This window comes from Xylaria bambusicola (genome assembly GCF_022495145.1).
Source record: "Xylaria bambusicola strain CBS 139988 unplaced genomic scaffold F5B22scaffold_25, whole genome shotgun sequence".
NCBI lineage: Eukaryota > Fungi > Ascomycota > Sordariomycetes > Xylariales > Xylariaceae > Xylaria > Xylaria bambusicola.
In genome coordinates, this window is record NW_025953578.1 from 26,805 (window position 1) to 47,548 (window position 20,744).

General features: G+C 48.9%; 6 protein-coding genes across 6 annotated transcripts; 3 read left to right on the forward strand and 3 right to left on the reverse strand.

The window, feature by feature from the left end:
- Positions 1-522: 522 nt before the first annotated feature.
- F5B22DRAFT_636859 (uncharacterized protein) lies at positions 523-3,968 on the forward strand (the record flags this gene model as incomplete). Its single annotated transcript, XM_047977348.1, has 11 exons — positions 523-575; positions 632-1,483; positions 1,541-1,642; positions 1,698-1,927; positions 1,984-2,017; positions 2,069-2,247; positions 2,305-2,372; positions 2,520-3,313; positions 3,376-3,578; positions 3,686-3,861; positions 3,915-3,968. 11 exons carry the CDS (start codon positions 523-525, stop codon positions 3,966-3,968), a joined length of 2,745 nt encoding a protein of 914 aa, XP_047830057.1.
- A 303-nt stretch (positions 3,969-4,271) lies between these two features.
- Positions 4,272-6,089, reverse strand: F5B22DRAFT_609470 (uncharacterized protein; the record flags this gene model as incomplete). The annotated part of the gene is made up of 2 exons (XM_047975144.1): positions 4,704-6,089; positions 4,272-4,643 (listed from the first exon to the last, which is right to left on the reverse strand). The coding sequence occupies exons 1-2, from the start codon at positions 5,446-5,448 to the stop codon at positions 4,273-4,275; spliced, it is 1,116 nt and encodes a 371-aa protein (XP_047830058.1). The 5' UTR covers positions 5,449-6,089.
- A 316-nt stretch (positions 6,090-6,405) lies between these two features.
- On the reverse strand, positions 6,406-7,846 carry F5B22DRAFT_647233 (uncharacterized protein; the record flags this gene model as incomplete). The annotated part of the gene is made up of 6 exons (XM_047978840.1): positions 6,406-6,764; positions 6,827-6,954; positions 7,008-7,231; positions 7,308-7,531; positions 7,582-7,618; positions 7,670-7,846. The coding sequence occupies 6 exons, from the start codon at positions 7,844-7,846 to the stop codon at positions 6,406-6,408; spliced, it is 1,149 nt and encodes a 382-aa protein (XP_047830059.1).
- Positions 7,847-12,257: 4,411 nt separating this feature from the next.
- Positions 12,258-14,111, forward strand: F5B22DRAFT_656539 (putative endochitinase CHI2; the record flags this gene model as incomplete). The annotated part of the gene is made up of 3 exons (XM_047979964.1): positions 12,258-13,350; positions 13,424-13,928; positions 14,022-14,111. Exons 1-3 carry the CDS (start codon positions 12,632-12,634, stop codon positions 14,109-14,111), a joined length of 1,314 nt encoding a protein of 437 aa, XP_047830060.1. The 5' UTR covers positions 12,258-12,631.
- Positions 14,112-14,472: 361 nt separating this feature from the next.
- Positions 14,473-16,826, forward strand: F5B22DRAFT_214538 (Sin-like protein conserved region-domain-containing protein). Its single transcript, XM_047969714.1, has 3 exons — positions 14,473-15,340; positions 15,415-16,297; positions 16,382-16,826. The coding sequence occupies exons 1-2, from the start codon at positions 14,833-14,835 to the stop codon at positions 16,122-16,124; spliced, it is 1,218 nt and encodes a 405-aa protein (XP_047830061.1). The 5' UTR covers positions 14,473-14,832; the 3' UTR covers positions 16,125-16,297; positions 16,382-16,826.
- Positions 16,827-17,103: 277 nt separating this feature from the next.
- On the reverse strand, positions 17,104-19,624 carry F5B22DRAFT_647236 (topoisomerase II-associated protein PAT1; the record flags this gene model as incomplete). The annotated part of the gene is made up of 2 exons (XM_047978841.1): positions 17,104-17,392; positions 17,448-19,624. 2 exons carry the CDS (start codon positions 19,622-19,624, stop codon positions 17,104-17,106), a joined length of 2,466 nt encoding a protein of 821 aa, XP_047830062.1.
- Between the last annotated feature and the right edge of the window lie 1,120 nt (positions 19,625-20,744).

A 20,744-nucleotide genomic window follows, 5' to 3' on the forward strand; every position in this document is an offset into this window, starting at 1 on the left:
CCCGCGCCCCCCCCCCCCCCCCCCCCCCCCGCCCCCCCCCCCCCCGCGCTTACTGGGACTGAAGGGGTACCTAGGTATGCTAAGTAAGTACCTACCTAACCTTGAAGGGAGTTACAGGGGATTACAGGGGATTATAAGGGGGGGTGAGATGAAGTGGTACGCGCACCAGAATGGGCAGTTTCTGCTGCATCGCCAGTATCCTAGAGAGCTGAGCGAGGCGAAGCATCATACGTATCGCAAGAAAGGTCGCACTGATTGGTTTCCTCAGATGGTGCTGTGTGCCCTGTGTATGTGTATAGCAGGCGGTGCATATGACCCGACATGAGATGTCTAAAATGCGCATAAGGATGAGGGCACTCGTCTGTTTGTTATGCATTGGGGTTCTCAGCTATTCACAACACCACCTCGCAGAGGCACCCGCTGGAGCAATCCCGCAGTCGAGCTAGTTGAGTCGACTCGTATTCTTCATCATTCATAGCTATAATACTATATGAAGGTAGAAATCGTCCGGCTGTAGCTATCATGTCGTTTGTTTCCACGCCTAGTGCTGGCGACGATGCTGAAGGTTCCATGTAGTAAGTCATAACTTTACACGGAATCTTCTTATTTGCTAACCTTTCTCGGCATGGAGTGACTCAAGTGCCGAGTTACAGGATCCCCAGAGTTGCTTCCGTCATATCTGGGAGGCCAATACCGCGCAGGGTGACGACGACGAGAGTATAGGTAGCACATATGTTCCGGCCATACAAGATGCTATCAATTGGTCTGAATCAAGTCTTTCACAGCCTACTGAGGCGATACCAGAATATGCACCGAATGGAAATATGGCAGGCGACGAGCGCATATGTTACGGTATGATATACCAGGTTGAAGTCAAACTTTCAGAGAGCAACATGCCAAAGCTCAATTCGAAGTTGCAACACGAGACCCGAGCAACTGGGGCCGAGAAAGTTCTTGTCTTTACTGTCGAGCGGAAAGTCGATCATCTTACTGTTACCTTTACAGACGGAGCCACACTTGGCATCCTCAGCGACTCAATGTTCGAATCGCTTAGCCCCGTGATGGAACAATATTCATCGTTCTTCCTTGAAGGTGTTGCCTCTACGAATGTCCTTCGCGATAGAATTGGAAAAATCATCAAATCCTCTGATCGGAAAATACGCATGGACATCAATGTATACGGCTTGCGCGACGCAGCGAAGAAGATTGGGGACGAGCTCTCGGTCAAGAAGCTATGGCTTCAAAGACCAGACAATTACAAAACTGATTTCCCTTACGATAACCCTCATGTTGTCCATTTCCCCGATATTAACCAGATCTCTGCTGGTGCCAATGATATGCGTAGGCCCCTGGATGAACAAGGACAAATGACCAAGCAGGATAGGATCCAGAAGATCGTTTCCGAGGTTCATATTTCCCTCCAAAGGGCCGGAGAGCTCGAAACCACTTCTGGCGATCGAAGGCTACAGACGACACTCCTAGAGTAGGTGAACCATCACTGTGGTCTTATCAATCAAGCTAACATGTGATATTACTAAAGTCACCAACAACGGGCATTAACATTCATGAAGCAGCGGGAATCCGGTAATATCCCAGAGAAATATCGTCTTTGGAAAAAGTCTCAGTGCGAAGGCAAAGAAATGTACCTTCTTCTAAAATCTGATAGAAATGCTGAATGTATACTTATCTCTCCATAGGTACATTCACAGGGTGACGAAAACTCGGTCTACTGTGCCGCCGGAAGAAAGGGGTGGCGGCATTTTAGCTGATGAAATGGGGATGGGAAAGTCCCTGTGTCTATTGGCCCTTCTCCTCGATACGCTAGATGAGGGTCGTCAATGGGCTCAAAGGAGGCAGAGCGAGGCGTATCACAGCACTGGGATTGAAAAGTACTCTCGGGCAACACTGGTAATTGTCCCATCCGCCCGTTAGTGACTGACACCCTAGTCTTCAGTCAGGAATACAAAGCTGACACTAAAACAGTTCTGATAAATAACTGGCTAAATGAGGTCAGAAAGTAAGTTTGCTGTCCCTGACCGAGGAGGATGTTCTAATAACCCACCAATAGACATATAGGCGACAGCTTGAAGCATGTCAAATACCATGGGGTCGGAAGGGAGAAAGACTTGAATGTTCTTGCCGATTGTGATTTGATAGTCACAACTTATCAAACACTTCGCACCGAGTTCGCCAGTAAGAAAAGTAAACTACATAAGATCTGGTGGTATCGCATTGTTCTAGACGAAGGTGCCAAATCTGAAGATTGTAGAACTTGTTAGAACTCGGTTGACTAACGGCTCACAGCACACGTTATCCGACGACCGTCAAATACTTTTCACAGTACCTGTCTTGAGCTTCAAGCCAGATCACGAGTATGTAGCCACTAGAGTCATTTTCTCCTTGTTATAGTTCTCCCGCAGGCCATAGTTGGCAATTGGAGGCACAAGTGTGTCTCAGGAGTATGCAGAACTCCCAAAATTTTTACCTGCAAGAGTAATTACTGATTCCAGCGGTTGTAGTGGTGTCTCACGGGTACACCGATTCAAAATAGACTGCTTGACGTCGGTGCCTTGTTTGCTTTCTTACGAGCCGATCCATTCGATAATATCACTCAATTCCGGCGATTCATCGTCTTGCCCTTCGAGCAAGGTGACGAAATTGTCAAGGACCGTCTTGTTCTTCTCTACGATTCGCTTTGTCTTCGGCGCAACAAGGATATTCTCCTTCTACCAGGCACAGAGGAACGAGAACGGCCACTTCAGTTTAGCCCAGAAGAAATGCGGCAATACAACAGCACATTGAAGACGCTACAGCGATCCGTGAGTGAGAAGGTCGGACAGTTTGATAAGCACCGAGAGTTTGGATTATTCCAAGCACAGTTGCAACTAAGGATCCTATGTAACCACGGTACTTATCAAAAGCCATTTTCGTGGAAAAGAATCGCCCTCCAGCTGGACGAGTCTTTGGCTGCTGGCTCCGGGACTAACTTCGAATCGAAGTGCGACGGCTGCGAGCAACCTAGGCCAGCGCTCATTTTGACGACAAACAGTTGTGGCCACTTCTTTTGTACCTCTTGCCTTGAGTACTTGGAGGAAATCTTGAAGCCTACCGATTCGATGCCCTGTCCTCGTTGCCATTATAAAGATGCTGCGAAATGTTTGCGAAACGGCACTGTCCCAACCCGTGTCAACAACCCCAAACGAAATTATCGAGACACATTAGCTAGGAGTGCATACTTCAAGGAGACAGGGTTCTCCACCAAGATGAATGCATTGGTAGAAGATGTCAAGGATCGTATGGAAGAATTGAAGAGGTAATTTCCCGGCACCAAAGTAGCAGAACCCTTACTTAGAATATTAACCCGCATTGTTATAGCATAGTATTCTCGTGCTGGACGCACACAATGGATCTCGTTGGTCGTCACTTGAAGAACGCAGGTATTGATTACTTGCGCATAGACGGAGACACGCTTATGTCAAAAAGACAGCGAATTCTAGACGAATTCGACAAAGATTCTGGAGCCCGAGTACTTCTTAGGTGGGTGCGCTTTGAAACTTCAAAGTCTTCATTCATAGGCGGTTGCTTGGATTCGATGCTGACATCCTCATAGTGAGAACTACCCCAAATTCAAGCAGACTGCCTGCTAAAGCTATAATCGTCTGGCTGACCAATCTTCGATCTGTAGTGACGACAGGTACTGGCGCTTTTGGACTCAATATTACAGCAGCGAGGCGGGTATTTATCTTAGAGCCTCAATGGAATCCGAGCGTTGAGAACCAAGCCATCGCACGGACGACGCGCCTAAACCAGAAGGAAAAGGTACTCGTGATTCGGTATCGCATTAAGGATACAGTGGAGACGGTATGTCGTCCTTCACCACTGCACATAAGCTAGCAAGAATCTAACAGAAGCAGGAGATGCTATCGCAGCAAAAACAGAAGCGAGAGATCGCAAGAATAGGGTGGTGATACCCGAAGCTTGTAATGATGCCTCCTTTTTATGCAAGGATAAAATACGTGCTGGACCAACTGTTTCCTCTCTAATGTATCAAAGTTTCTTGGTTATTGATTGCTGAGGTGTACACTCTTGATCACTTAGCCATCCGTACCTTTCCCTTATTCAAGACCCTGGTTGATTTTGTAGTGTTCACGAAATGCATGTACAATCAGCAGCCATGATCTAGTGCAACATAACGCAAGATGTGGTCAGTCTCAGCTACGCTCTGGTTGCATCACTCGATTGTTCGGTAATCCAGAACAAGCCACTCGCGGTCTATGAGTTTAATTGTAACGAGAAGCTAGCAGTACTTAAATTATCTAAGATTCGACCTTCAGCCTCCTCTACCTCCTCACGGACATAATTCTGGAGGTCCAACTTTAGTCCGTAATACTTATCTTCCGTCTGGACACCAAGATCCTCTGTGATTTCCTGTCTTTGCAAGATAAGCTGCTCATCAACGTAATCTATAATACGATTCTCCAAGGTTCGGAGCTGCTTGGACATGTCGTCTCTAAGCTGGCTGAGTTTACTGTCTACCATGTGAGCGCAGATATCCTCAATATATTTTCGTTCTACGCGTCTATGAGCTCCTGATTCAGACCCAGGGGTGCTAAGTCGTCGTCGTTTGTGCAGACTAGGTCCTGCTGCTGGACTGTTAGTAAATATGGACTGACGAGAAAGCGCTGTGTACTTCGTAAGCTTACCTTCAGGCGGCGGTGCAGGCAGTACCTCCTCATAAGATGGGGGGTTCTCCATGGGAGGCTCGATTGCAGATTCATGTCCCACACTAGGAACAATATTTTCGGAACAAAGACTATCCCCCTCAATAATCTTCCCTCCAGCACCAGCATAAAGACTAGAAGCATTGCTATGGGCAGTTATAGACTTAATCTCGTTGCGAGACACCGAGCCACATAGTGCAAATAGTCGCTGCCGTGGTAAGAGTCTGCAGGGTATTTTGGTGTACACAGAAAAAATAGCTTGCTGAACTACTGCTCGCATGGAATCCAGCAGGTTGCCCGATGTTTGATTCCGGGGAGCAAGGGGTTCTTTTGGCACAACCAGCGCCGGCAATCTATTTAATTCAAAGTGCAGGCAGACGGTCTCGGGGCCGAGTGCTACCGCTTCCGGAGCGCTCGGAGAATCTTCGAGAACAAGTGTGCGTATGCGCTCAGGGTGAATAAAGAGGAAGACAGCAGTATTGCGCGAGCGAGGGTGGGATTTGAGGGCGACAGCAGCGCGTAATTTAAAGAAAGCTTTGCTGGAGCGGGCATCATAGTGCACGTCTAGATTCAGGTTTGACAAGCATCGGTTCTCACCGTCGGAGGTATGCCATGTCACGACAGCCGGCTGCGCCGTAATATCTATATTAGGGCTGGAGGTTGGTGTTGTTGGAGGAATGATGACTGGGCCTGCATCGGAATCGGCATCGGATGCCGTTGACGACATTACACGATATCACCTATATAATGTTAGCTGGCAGAAACATTCCTAGTCAGTAATAAAAAGATGAAAACTAATGCCCCTCTGTTGCCGGCGATACGGTCAGAGAATCCCACCCTCCCAGGCTTCTGGCAGAGGAGCAGCCTTGACTCCATATCGGATGGAACCGAATAATGGGAACAGCAAGAGAGACAAGGAGAAAGGGGATAGAGAGGGCATCGTCCCCGCACGCCTTGCCCAGCCACACCGAACGAGGCGACAACAGTCATCGCAGACAGGCAGCCGAGTGAATTCATGCCAAGCACTTCAACAACCCAACCCCTTACCAGAACCCTGGGTCTTCCATCGGCCGTAGGCGATGGGTAGAAGCCAGTACGAAGATGGTTCTGGTTGCAAATGACGGCTCACACTCGCCATGTGGCCTTGAGCGGACGTGCGCGATCACCCGCGAGGAGGCGGATACCTTAGGCCGAGCCTTTTGAATGCAAAATAACGACGACAATGATGCATCCAGATAAGGCGACAAGGAGATTTAGGGTGCATATAAGGAAGTCATTTGAATGTGGTGTTCAACGTGAATCTCGGAGGAGACGCGATTAGCGGACCATAGAGGATAAGGTAGGCACGGGTAGTCACGTGATGATGAGAAGAGGGGTTTGTTCAAGCAAACCTGGAATTTCAGGTGGCTGGGATGAAACAGAACAGTGGCTGGCACCCGCCATGCTGACTCAACAATCAGCTTGACGATATTTAGCTCTAGCCACTTCTCTATCCTTTGACAATTACACTACCTAGGTACTACGTAGATACTAAGTCGGTTGCTGGCCCTGCACAGCGATACGAGTATTCGAGTCGGACATCGCATCTACCTACCCGATGCTAGGCCGTGACCGGAGCCTGGGGCAGAGACACGGGTCGCCACGAGACTGTAATTCTCCTTGAAATAGAACTTCCACCTACACACTATGCATACTCCACCTTCCAACTGCTCTGAACTCTAATACCCCTATGCGCCTTGTCGTTCTGAGACTCAATACCTACTAGCGGAACCTGTATAGTCGTCTTTGATTGACGAGAGTTAGGTGTAAGACCATGCCTCAGATTGTCCCTCACTATACCGGTGCTATTCGAGCCAGCAGAAGGTCGATCGTCTTGTCCGCCAAACACTGTACATTCGAGGACTGAGGCACCCCAAGCCTGGGGAGCGCGGCTATCATACCGGCTTTTGGAACTTGGGTCTGATGACAAGGGTACGGACTGAGCAGTCAGTAATTGCTTTGGTCGTATAGCTAGCCAGAATGGTCGTAATGTTGGCAGGCATGCTATGAGCGGTAAGTCAATGTCCCATATTCGCATTTAGAGACGGATAGACGCGTAGTCTTACCGGATATGATAGCGAAGTCAGCCTCTACAACGGCCCAAACAGCTACGTTGTTCGCATTCCAGGTGAAATCTGGCCCAGTAGGTTGTGTCAACACCGCTACAAGACGTAAGATAGAGGCGATACAGACACTATATAACCTTAGCAACCAAAGACATATGTTTGACTATAATTGTCAACTTACAATCCCCCCAAGAGAAACATCGTTATCAGGCCGCGCTTTTGGCTTTTCGAGGCGTGAAGTTTTACCACGTGGGGGACCGGTAAAACCAAAAGAATCGCATCAGTTAGGATGTTCGGGATAGATATTGCAAATAAGAATGTATGGCTATCAACATTACAAGAAGCATTGATGGTCTTGTCCCAGAAACCGCGAATTGGGATGCATTGTAAAACAGTAAGTAGAAACTAGCCCGATGTTAGATTAGCATCTGACTTGTCTGAATTGTCAACTCGGCCAGAGTGATAAGTGTCGTAGACTTACTACAGCTATTCCCCACGCGGCAACTGTGCCGGTCAAAATTGCAATAGGAAGTCTTATGCTGCTGTTCTTATTGAAAATGCGCCAGTATAGTGCGAGAATTGAGAACTTCACGAATACGATTACACCGGTGTAAGTGAGCTCCGCAGTAAAAAGCCCGATAGCCCAATCTTCTTGGACCTCAGGACCGAAGGCTTGCACATGCTTTCCAAGACCACGAGGTATCCCTGTCTCAGTTAGTGGATTGGATTTCGATGCGCAATTCCGGTTACCGTACACCACAAAAGATCAGCAGATAATCCGGTTGCGGATGCCTGTGTTGAACTTTATTAGTTTGTTTTCGCACGTCGGCGCCAGCTACATACAAGTGCAATGAGAATGAGCCAGTCGTCAAGCCACAGCCCAGCTCTATTCATCCAACGGCACCAGAGTCGGAGGGCAGTGCACGTGAGGGCAATCGTATAGGGTACAGTTGAGGACGCATACAAATTAGGTTGCATGGTCTCTGTGAGATCAGCCGAGACGGGTGGAATCGACTCCATTTGGTCATGTACGTGAATAGAGAATACTGAGATTGAAACGTGATGAATCAAATCCTTTGATCAGTTGGTAGAGAGAATGTGACATTGCAGCAGGACATATATCAACAAAGCACGAATTGAATTGAAGGCATAGCAACGAATCTGGGGTTGTGGGAAAACCACAGCCCAAGATCCAAATTACGGTCATAATCTACTAACGCTCCCTTTGCATCAAGTTGTATGGTGTATGCAAAATCAGTTGGTGTAGATAGTCAGGTTTGTAAGCTCCTTACAGAAGCCTTACATTGTCACAGTTCAAACCTCATGGCTTTATGCTAGTATCCTCGTTCTTGGGGGTTTGTGGAAGCGGGAGGCTGTAAAGAGGGATCATCGCGATAAACATTCCAAAGATTTACTACACAGATGACACAGAGCTCCCGAGACCATCAAACAGCAAACAGGAAGGGCAAACATCAGAGATTCAGCAAATATAATAGGCCAGAAATAGATTTGACTCGCTTTTACCGGGTCATATGTACAAGGATCAGTCCCGTACAAAACAGACTTAGCACTACAATCCCGCAACATTCTCTAATACAGCAGGACCTAGTCACCCTTGCCCATTCTTATAGAGACGAGGTCGCTGGCGGTGTGGCAAAGGGTCTCGACAAAGTCAGCCATATGGCCCTCGGCCATCGGATTTCTCTACATAGTTGGGAATATCTGACTATAACTAAGAGTTATTATATCCCTTGGTCTGTTGGAGTAACCTCAACAAGTGCTACCTACTTATCCCTTCCATCCTTATACTAAATTTTTGGTTGTCCTCGCGTGTGCAGGTCAAAATCTCATGTTTGCCTTACGCTAGAGCAAATCATCAAGCACCCTAGTATATGTGGGCTATTCGAGGGATAATCAAGGGACGATGCTCCTCATGTCCACTTGGGGTTGCTGACTCGAGGCTCATCTGGTCACACGCACGAACGCTGTGACAGCTGAATATGCAGTTCGCCTTGGACTTCGGCCGTACGAAAGGCCATCGCAGGCTGCTCATGATCTTACAGAGACATGCTGGCAATATTGGGCAACATTGGAAAGTGAGGTTATACAGACTTCGCTCCTTGAAACAGATCCCAGAGACCTAGACACTCTAGGCTGGCAGACCCGTTGTATATAGAGTCGACTCAAGCCACCAACAGCCAAGAAGGAGTTGGTTGGTCAAGGACTCATGCAGCCCTAGTTGTTCATTATAATCTGAATCACACAAATTCCAAGCCCAGTATCTATGCCCTTGTTATACATCTCGACTAAATTTTCAAGTCCTTTGACTCTTCGCATAGTCTCGCTGGGCTCCGCCCTCACGTATTTACTACACGAAGTAGCAAGGTGTTTAACACTCAAGAAGAGATCATTCCTATTTGCTATTCCTTCTCAAAAGACCACCTCTTGTTTGCCAGTGACAGACGTCGGACCTCGTTATTAAGAGACCGTCGAAGGCCGTCTTTACACATAAGTGTTCTAGTTTAACGACCCAAGACTCCTCACATAACCCACCAAATCGCTACTCTGTTTAATGAAGCTATAACACCAACACTGCCTACAATGTGTGAACAGTTAGAGTATACTGGGAGATCAGACTTTCGCGAGGAGATAAAGGAACCGTAACCCCTTCCCATTAATATTGCACCAGACTAGATAGCTAGGCTTACCTAGGTCATCGAACAATTGGTGACGAGCACAGTCAAAGTATTTCGCACAAAAGTAGATTTCAGTTGACGAGCCCACCAGCCGATTTGGATATTCATCATGTGTGGTAGAGCTTCGCAGGAAATTCGGATTTAGATAATCGCAGAACAACTTCACGACAGGCAGCAGTCTCAACTCCTGGGTGGTTTATGGTTCGCTGTCTTCAGCGTAAACTATAGTCTAGCCGTCGCACGATATTAAATATTCTAGGCTAACTAGATAATCTGTGAGTTCGATGTCGTGCCTACTCAGAATGCTCGAAGCGCATACGCTCCTCATAGCATAATTATTGATTGATGGCATCGATCCTTCGAGTTTTAGCCTTAAATCCACAGTCAGTTGACCTAATCGGTCTTACCGTTTTCACAAGTTGTCAAGGGACACGACCTTGGAAAGCAACACGTCTCCTGATAAAGACTTATGCCTTGTCCGGCGGATGTCTAATCATGTTTTCAATACTCCGCATCGCATCTACACATGAGACCAGATTCTCGCATTTATGGAATACCTAAACTGAAAGCTCGGAGGGTTGACGAGATACTGGGCGATATCAAATCTACCTCATCATCTTCATAGTCGACAGTAGCTATTCTCAAAAGGACGCCGGAACTAGCTGAATACATGGAGGATGAAGCACATTTGGGCTGTTAGCACTCTGGTCTTGTAGAGTATGCTGATAGCAAGGATTCCTATGGTGGTGCCTGGAGCGGGCGTCTCATCGACGCTATGTGTGCTATTTGATGATAGCTTTTCGGGACAGCGACCCAGTCCAACCTCGCAAATCAGGGAGTTAACAATTTTGTTTGTAGAAGTGAACATGGCTATAAATGAATACCTCCTCCTAGACGTAGACGAAGCGCGTAGCTGTAGGCTAAGTAAGGTAGCCAAAAGCTTGGCCTCGCCGTAACCTGTTCTGGCTTGAACCTGCAGTATGCCGCAGAGACTTGATGGGAATACCAGGATCACTTTCGCATCCTTCAGCCTTCAGCATGCTTTGACCCCAGTAGGAATTAGACGGAGTCAGCGACTCAGCGCTACTCAGCGTGACAAGCCCAATTAACCGCCCCTAATGCAGGTGATGTATCTGCGCGTGCACATGTCCTAGTATTAGAGTGCATCGGACCAAGCGTAAGTATAGAGATGTAGCTCTTTTGAGTAGTAGTAGTAAGTAGACTTAGGGAGCTGTGTTTCAAGTTTGCTCAAAACGGACCGTTTTCTCACAAGAGGGATCGGCGAAGCGGATAGTGGAGAACTGTAGGTCTGGAGATCACCTTTGAGCCGATCTTCAACAGTATTATGACCTTCAAAGCCCAGTTATCCGGGTAGAGGTCGCACATGGCCTGCTCGGCCTGGTAGGTACCGAGGGTACTCAGCATTGGAAGCGGAGTGACCACGATAGTGCTTACGGCGGTGGACACAAGCTCCAGACAAGAGGAAGGCGAAGGGCTGCCGGGCAGCGGTCTCTGCACACGGAGCGTACTTAATCTAGGTAGGTATATCGGTCGGCACTTGTGAAAGGTGCCTGGCATTGAGATGGTGTAACCGTTCATCACAGGAATCTTGGCATAACTTGGCATAATGACGCGATGCTGGTAACATCGCATGGTTACATCACATGTGGTGTAGGTATGCCTCGACGATACCATTGGGCAGACAACTTCGACTCTGGACTACCGGTATGTAGACAGAGCCAACATCAAGGTCTACTGATAACATCAGCACAAATATATCTAGGTATCTATCTATCTATCGGCAGCATCGCATACCATCTGTCCCATGTCAGAATCATTCGGGATATCTACACAGTATTGTAGAGGCTCTCCATCTCCTACTTAGATTGTCAGCTGCCAAGTTCATTCTCACCTCAGCTTGCCTACCTAGGCACAGTCAACTCGGCAGCGTACCGGTCGTCGATTTGCAATTGGGCGAAACAATATCGGGGAAGACCCTTCCCAAATCGCCCTACGATGACCGTCGACCGCAGATCCTTTGGCCAATTAACGTGTATGTCCGCCATCACCGGATCCTATTCGCTGATCATTTATGCAGGTACCAAGACATTCCTGTCTAACCTGCTGTAGCGTGCGCCATGATTGCATTGAAGATTTTGACACCTTCCGAAAAGGACCGTCTCCACCGTTGCAGGATACGTCGACTGCGGAGGAGTGTTTAAGTTGAAACGAATAAGCTCTTATAAATAGCCACCCAAAGCCAACTGTGGCGTCCATTTGAGCCCCCTTTTATCATCTGACAACTCCACTATGGCTCGCAGCAGCCCTTTTGAGCATACGTCGTCACACCACCTCACTCGCTCACGAATAGCGAGCTGAGGTTTGGCGATGGCGCGCGCCCTACCAAGTATGTACTTACACTAGATTGGTGCTGCATTGAAGAGATGGGGGCCGATCCATTGCTCCGCGAGGTGCGTGGGATACGTGAGATACGGCAACTGCTTCTTCAGGCCGCGCATGAGTCTTTGCCATCGGAGAAGGATCAAAGACAACTCCCTTTTCCGATATAGCGCCGACCCCTATCCTGGAGCTGGATGTGGTGTAGGCAGACTCATACCTACGCACATACCTGCCATCTACAATTCGGCACTCGCCACGAGCCCAGCCCATCTTCGGTTATCCTAGAGTATGTCTCGCCTGAGCCTACCTACTCCCGGCATGTAGCCATTAAAGCGGTACATGTTAGTAGGTGTTCCTGATGTACTCCGTAGTGGTCCCCTCTAAATTAAGCTGGCTCACTTGCCTTTTGCGTTGGCATGTAACGTGTCTCGGCTCCCACGAGGCGTACACTGTCTTTGACAGCCACCGAGGGTCGTAAGGATGGTAGTGCTTTGCAAGTCCTGAGGACTCCCAAGATCGGCCCTCCCCAGGAACTACAAATATGTCGCGATGCCACGGTAATAATGTCTGCCTCGTTCTTGGGCTCACCACGCTTCGACTTGGGCATTCCGGACTAACAGTCGCCTACCATTCCTTTACACACATAGCCTATCATTCAGGCACATACATTCTTTAGCTTTGATAGCACCATTCTTTATTCTATATAAGCATGCATTTCACCAAGGTCTCCGCTGGCGTCGGTCTCCTTGCCGGTGCCGCGACGGCCCTGCCTACTTCTCTTCTTAACACTTCTCTCAAGACTCGACAAAGCTCGAGCGGTTTAAACGTTGTGTACTGGGGACAGAACGGAGGAGGTACTATTGAGAACAATGATCTCTCGGCCTATTGCACAAAAGACGCAGGTATCGATATTCTAGTGCTGTCTTTCCTCTACCAATGGGGCAATGGAAACACTATCCCTTCAGGCACAATCGGCCAGTCTTGCTTCATCAGCAATTCAGGAGAGGGCCAGAACTGCGACGACCTTACGTCAGCCATTAAGACATGCCAGGGCAACGGTGTCACAATCATTCTTTCTCTTGGTGGCGCTTCCGGGGCGTACTCATTGTCATCGGCAGACGAAGCTAAAAAAATTGGTAGCTACCTATGGGATGCATATGGCAACTCCGGTAACACGGACGTTCAACGGCCGTTCGGTGATGCTTTCGTCAACGGATTTGATTTTGACTTGGAATCGAACAGGGGCAGTGAATATTACCCGGATATGATTTCTACGCTGAGGGAGAAATTCGCCTCGGACTCGGGCAATACATACTATATTACAGGTGCACCGCAGTGTCCTATCCCTGAGCCAAACATGGGCGTTATAATTGATAACGCACAATTCGATTATATCTGGCCTCAATTCTATAACAACAACAACTACACGTAAGCTCTCTTCCGCTGAACCGGCACCCTGGATATCTGTGTTTCGGTAGTTACTGACTCTTGGATCTGACAGCTACCCGTGCGCCCTACCAATCAACGGCAACGCACCATTTAACTACGATGAATGGCTAGAGTACACAGCCGGCACACCCTCAGCTGATGCCAAGATCTTCGTTGGTGTCCCCGCTGCTCCCCTCGGCGCCAACGGCAGTCCTACCGGCGAGACCTATTACGCGAGCCCCGACCAGCTCGCGGAGATCGTCGAGGGTGTCAAGGGCGGGTCTCGTTTTGGGGGTGTCATGATGTGGAGCGCTGGCTTCTCTGACAGCAATGTCAACGACAACTGCAACTACGCTCAGCAGGTTCGCAAAATCCTTGACACCGGTTCACCTTGCGGTGGTGGTAGTGGTGGCGACAACCCACCGTCGTCCTCCACTACCGCCGCGCCTACGTCGACCACTACTTCCTCTGGCATTCCGACCTCAATGCCAGGAAACTCGACGGTCATACCCACTGGAACCACTACATCCTCCGCGCCCTCTTCAACCGCCACTGGTACTATTCCCCAATGGGGTCAGGTAAGGGCCACTCTTGATTCTCTTCATACACACATAAATCTCTACTAGAGTAGCGGTACAATGAATGAACACAATCTGACTTGAAAACTGCAGTGCGGTGGCATCGGCTACACAGGCCCAACTGAATGTCAATCTCCCTATACTTGTGTCAAATCCGGCGAGTACTGGTCTCAGTGCCAGTAGAATTTTCTCTACCGTTACTGGTGGACGGCAATATAGATCAGAGGTTGCGATCATGGATTGAGCGCAAGGATCGGATCGAAAAGAGAAGAAGAGGAAAAGACCATGACAGATTATGAACATTTGTCTTCATCTTTGCTACTCCCCGATCGGAGTCGAATGTGTATCTTACAAGATATTGACACATATCTACTTTCTTGTACATACTTAGAGCTTTGGCTTGAATGAGAACAGCGACATATGTGTTTTTATCTTATTTTGCGAACTCGTAGTGGAACGTGACACAACGATAACGGAGCAGGATGGGCTACAAAAATCTACATAGTAGACATTTAGACATTCAACGTGGCTCTGAGGAATTCGAGGTGTGCAAGCTCGACCTCCTGAAAACAACATTGATCTATCTTGCTCAAATGGTAACACTCACTGGTAGGTATGATACAGGCATAACTTTTGACTTGGCTTGTGCTTTCGAGGTTGGTCTGCATGTAAGTAAGTCTAGATAAGCCCTACGATCCGTGATAAGGAAGCGCCCGGACGAATGCAGGTAGAGCGCCCCGCTAAAATTTAAAGCTCGCTCGGTAGATGTAAATGCATCAAGGTTGGCAGTTCACATGCATACACGGCGTCTCCATTTCACCTCGCTGTATAATATATTATACCCCCAACTCCTTACTTTCTCATCTACATTGGACGCGTAGTAGCGCCCTCTGGTCCGTCGGACATGGAAGCCGAGAAAACCGCAGATCCTTCTGCGGACCCGGATCCCATCATCGCCAGCTACAAAGTCTACGCAAACCCCGCGCTCGCGACAGGACGAAAGCTGCTCATCATGCAGCACCCGAACCAGCAGGGCCCAATAAACTACCCACACGCCCAGATCAGTGGCATGCGTATAAAGAACCGCTCTGGCATGATCGAGGTTGACGTGCCCATCAGCCATGCCCTCGTCGACTACGACCGCGACAAGGGTCAACGCTGGGGTGGAGCGCTTGCTAAGAGTCTGGCGGCCAAGAGCGGCGGCACCCACGGATTGGCTGGCGGATTCGGTGTCGGCGTCTCGACTATGCGGCCGAGTAAGCGCCGGGATGAGTTCGAGAGGGACATCGACATGATGGATTGGAGCGAGGCCGTGCGCCAGGATAAAGTGCTGCGGACCAAGACGCTGGGCGGACAGCTCCCTCCCGAGTCAGAGACGGAATGCCAATGGATGGTCGGCGTATTCAAAGGAGGTTGGTCTATCTTGACGCTCGCTATCTCATGCCTACCAATGCTGGCTGGTCCTTTACTAAATGACACATGTCAGACCATTTGCATCTCACCCCCGCATCCGCCCTGATCCAGCTCCGTCCACAACTTCACCACATCGATGCCATGAATGAGCAGGAACGTGCAAGCCGTCGCGAAGGCGCAGGCGCAATGGGCGGGAAAGACGGCGTGCCCGCAACCACATCTAGCGCCGGTGCCCGAGCGATCCACATGTCAATCAAGAGCGCCGATTCGGGCAGCGGCGAGTTGACAACCGAGACAATGGCAGACCGGTTGCGCACGGTACAGACGGAAGCATGGAGCAGTCTTCAGTACGAGGACGATGAGAGCGCGAAGTCGTGGGCCGTGTTCAGCAACAACCTCGTGTACCGCAATGCCAAGAAACCCGCGGCCGACCAAGCCAACGACGAAGAAAAGGGTAAAGGAAAGGGGAAGGAGAAAGAAATCGATGTTATCCAAATCGACAGTAGCAGCAGCAGTGATTCGGAGCAGCTACAGGCGCAGTGGGAAATTGAGGACTATTTGAAGGCCATCAGCGCCATGAAAAATGGCCCCGAGGGTAGCCAGAAACTAGAAGATACGGTTGAGATCAAGCAAGAAGGGAGCATGAGTAAGACGGCAACAGGAGCGTCAGCGAAAGGCAAAGGGCCAGCCACGCCGGGGCCGGCCTCCGCGGCTAGGAGAACCGCCAATGCGAAAGGAAAATCAGTAGCATTTAAAGGTACGGATATGGAAGTGGACTCATGACGGATGGCATGTTTGCATTGGGTGGCGTTCTCGGAGGCGACTGCACTATCATCTGGCGTTTTAAAATATAATTGAAGAACCATTTTCATCAGGCCTGTCACTTGGCTTGACTCGTTACTACATTATTTACAGAGCTTCATATGATACAAAGCATTGCTGGCTTCTTTAATCCTGTAAGTTGAGTCTTCGGTGATAGAGTTCGATCGGATTCGCGTTCATATCCATTCCGACTTCCTCACTCACATTTTCTGATATAGACCACTGCTTTGAGTACTGGTCTATATAGTTTGTTTTAGAGTTTCGAGAAAAGGAAACCTGTATTCTGAATCTCGCATGTCCCACCGGAACCTACCTAGGTAGTAAATGATCAAAGATAATCCACACGGCGTTCGACGGACAGCTATACTCAATCCGGACTCCTCTTGATGCACACCAAAGAGACAGAGGATTTCTTGGAACCACCGTCGGTCATTAGATAGGTTAATGTTGATCTGTCGTACTGTCCGGTCCAAATTGCTAGTAGATAAGACAAAGGGTCTTCAGATTGCCATGGACTAGATGCCGCTATGAGAATACTAAAGCTACCTCAATGCCAATGCCTTTTGCACGCTATTTACACACGATATTTCATATGGGTCTATTCGTAAAGACCAAGGTATAGTACACTTGCTTTCCAGACCTACTCTCTACCACTCGGAGTAGAGAGCCAAAGGAACTCATCCGAGTCCTATTAAATTGAAGTAGCCTATTCCGTTCTTGCGACGCGCGGGGTGGATGATGTCCCTATAGCGAAAACTCCGCAAGCCCCCAATAAACATAGCATGGTTGAGCCTCTGGGGATTTAGCTTGTGCAGCATAGAATAATGATAATAGAGCCAATAGATGGCACGCTCTGAAGCTCATCGGTCGACACAATCTGTGATGGGAAGACAATTCGATGGAAGAAATCTGGAGTCCGTCTCCGGCTTGTCCCGGTGAATTAGTTCAATAATTCAACATCAAGGCCTATGGAGCGCATGAAGAGATTGACGTTATCGAGACGTTCCTTCGCCATGTCGGGAGGGAGGGTTTTAGCTAAACCAACGGTGCCCATAACGCGATCTTTTACGGCGAAAACGAGTCGTTGCTGTTCATCTGGACTAGCACCTATACCTATTGCAGCAAGAAATTGCCAAACATAGATATCCTCGCCAGAAGTCACGGTACCTGGGAAAATGTTATGGAGCGTAGGTTCTAGCGTGTTGAAGAAGAGATTGAACGTAGCGACCCTATAATTGATGTCAGAAATTTGCTTCTCAACGTATAAACGTCCGAATTGCTCACCACTGTTGCCAGCTTTGTTCGTTTGCTTGACCTGCTTGTTTGATGAGTTCCGCGCGACTTAGGATCATGGTCAGCATTGACACGCCAATACGAGTCCGTGCAACTAGATCCACATTCAGGTTTTGTGTGATCAATCCCAGAACACCAGTAACGATATCAAGATCGGATTCGTTTAAAAGCTGGAATAAACTTGGCATAACAGCCAAGGAGAATAGCTCTATGCGCTCCCTGGTGGCGGCGTCGAGGGAAATCGGCTCTCCGGTTTGCACCTGGGCACCTCGAACAACATCAAGCTGATCAAGATGGATGACAATCATAGTCAAGATTGTGGTACGTTGGGTGTGGGTAAGGTAGCGGAAGACGCGAGGGACGGCTCTCTTGCCCTTCGGATACGATATAAAACTAATGAAAGGATGCACTGATGTACTGCTAATAGGTTCGTGAACCCTAAGATAGTTCCATAGCTGGTCATTTAACTGATTAAACTCGTCCTGCTTATCGGCAATGCTTTGATCAGTCGGCCCGGTGGATGGTGGCATACTACGAGTGAGATCTTCCATTTTCATGAGCGTAAGATAAACGTTTTCGATATCGCGAAGCGTGTCCTTCTTCTCATGGCCTTTGCTAGGGTGCTGTGTTCGTTGGCTGCTGGCTGGTCGGTTGGTGTCTGGTGCACTTTCCGTTCGCTTGATATTCAGCAGAGGCTTCGGCGTTTTGGCATTACTAAAAGAAATCTTCCCTAGGCTGCCTTCAATTACCAGCTGCTTATTCTTGGGCTTATTTTTTGCAGCCTCAACAGCACGTTGTACCTGTTGCTCCATGCGTTGTACGTGATTTTGAGGGCCATGTTGTCTCGGCCCACCTCGACGGGTACCAGTCTGGAATAGATATGTCTGTGCGAAATTGTTGAGCGGCTGGTTAGGATTAGGTCGTTGCCCAGCTCTTAGAGAGCTCAGAACCTGGTAGTAGAAGTCCTCAGCTAGAGCGGCCTCGTTGCCCTGTTCGCTCGGATCTCCTGTAGCAGACACCAATTGTTGGAGCTGGATCCTCGTAATGAAGCTTTTATCTTGAGGGGTCATGAGACCGTTATTGCCGGACATAAGGTGAATCTTATGATTACGCTTAGCACGCCGCGCCTCAGCCTCTACAAAAGCAGCTTTCTCCCGCTCAGACAAATCGGAAAGCTGAGGCTGTGGGAGTCCTCGTGGAATCGAGTTTTGGGCCTTATGGGATGGATGCATGGGGACTGGCACCCTACCAGAATCGGCAGACAAACGATTCGGATTTTGTAGAATCTGCGTTGGGGCAATTGAAGATGCCTGCTGCGTTTGAGATATAGGGTTTGGCAAGGGTGGTGCAGGAGCTGATGGACTCTGCCTTGGAGGTCGCTGCAATATCGTAATAGGATGCCCATGAGTGACGCCCGGGGCTGGCTGCTGAAATTCGCTGCTCTGGAAACCTCGCTGGTGCCGGCCATTGATTGGCTGACGAATAGGATCAAGCGCAGGTTGATGGGAATAAACGGCGGGTTCCGCAGCTGTCTGAATCTCTTGAGCATGGTATTGAAGCTGAGGTTGAGATTGAGGTTGCGACACGGGTGGTACTGGAGTGGTTTGTTTCGCTCCAGCCCGCATCGCTGCTTCGACCTCTTCCAAGCTCATCATCTTCCGCCCTGGTGGAGGCTGAGACATAGCTGCCGGAGTTACGGGTTTCTTAGGAGCAACTCCCCATATCGAGGCGTCTATTTGAAGTTCAGTCGGCTCCTCCTTATACTTTTCATATCCGGTCCGAGAAGGTTTTGAGGCAGGCGGCGCAGGCTGGTAGGCGTAGCCAGTATTGTAGTCTTGCCTAGCCTGTGTGCGCGGAGCTCGTGAAGTTTGCTGATGGAGGCTGAAGCGCTGATGCTCTTCTTCCATGGCATTGGTGATTTTGGCAGTGGCACCAAAGAAGTCGAAATCCTTGCCAACAGAGCCGTCCGCTCCGGTATCACCAAAGGTGTCATCGTTGAAAGCGTCATCAGTCTCATCTAGCTGGTCCCCAAGACCGTCGTATGTATCTTCAAAGTCAAGTGCTTCGTCGGTGGCGTCGTGGTCGCCTCCGAGATCAGCGAAAGGGTCGTATGCCTGGCCGAAGCCAGGCGCCGACTGATTATGTGCAGTCGAACCCATGTTAGACATGGCGTTAAGGATCCTCTCTAGATACTAGTCGGGACGTCGCAAGTCAAAAGGATGGTCAAGAACCGATTCTATTCGTGTCAGCGATTATTCAAGATGCAACGCGCAGTAGCAGGTTGCAGCTGTACATGATCTTGTTTGCGGGATACGAGAGTTGTGCTGAAAGGTTTGGCTCAGAGTAAAATCATACACGAGAAGGGATGCGGTTCAAGGACAGAAGTGTAGATACCTTAGTAATGTTGATTTCTGGGAGAGTGAATGGGGATGGGAGGATGGGAGGACGTTGGGCTGGAATTGTTCAGAATGGAGGGGCAGGTAGGTTTGCGCGCGAAAAGGGTCGAGAGGTACCTAGGTCAATCTGCCCCCCTCGGCTGTATGAAATATAAATGCACACCCCAGGAACGAGTCTCTGCGCGCAAAGAAGGAGACCTGAAGACCCTCGGTATTAAACAGAACACCGTCGGCATTCATGGAGGGGAAAATATCGGGAGAAGAAAATAGTCTCTTACAGCTAGGAAAGGTGGAAAGTCCGAGAGCAGTTGGGGCGAGGGAAATGCTTGATCATGATGTGTGGGTATGTGGGCAAGGTCGATAAGGTAAAGAGAAAGACGTGAGCTAGATGGCACCACGGAGGTATGAATGAAGCCGGGGCAATAACGAGATAGGGATAATCACGGGTTGCCGAGTGAAGAATATGTCACTCAAACGACCGCTATCGAACTGTCAGCTCTATTTTGTCGCGGGATTGGGCGGCGAGCTTCTGATGGACCGTTCGAGATTCCACAAATGCGCAATTGAACGAAGCCAACCGTGAATCATCTTTGTGGGGGGGTTTGCTGTGGCTCGTTGTGGCTCGGTAGTGTTCCTTCCTGCTTGTTTTACATAATTAGGTACATAGGTACTTAGGCAGGCGGACCTATGCAGTGCTTAGGTGCCTACGACTTATGTATGTACCGAAAGTACTATAAATAAGCACGTGACATGGACTACACAGTTACCTAAGTATGCATATACTATGTACCTAGGATGTACGTTCTCTGATCTCTCCTTTCATTCATAAACCTTGAATTAGATCATGAAGCCCAAGTTGCTATCATAAAATCAACTTCGACAATAGAATAAA

Coding starts and splice junctions, on each gene's coding strand:
- F5B22DRAFT_214538 (XM_047969714.1), top strand. CDS start 14,833: ATGGAAGCCGAGAAAACCGCAGATCCTTCTGCGGACCCGGATCCCATC. Junction 15,341..15,414: donor GGTCGGCGTATTCAAAGGAG/GTTGGTCTATCT, acceptor GACACATGTCAG/ACCATTTGCATCTCACCCCC.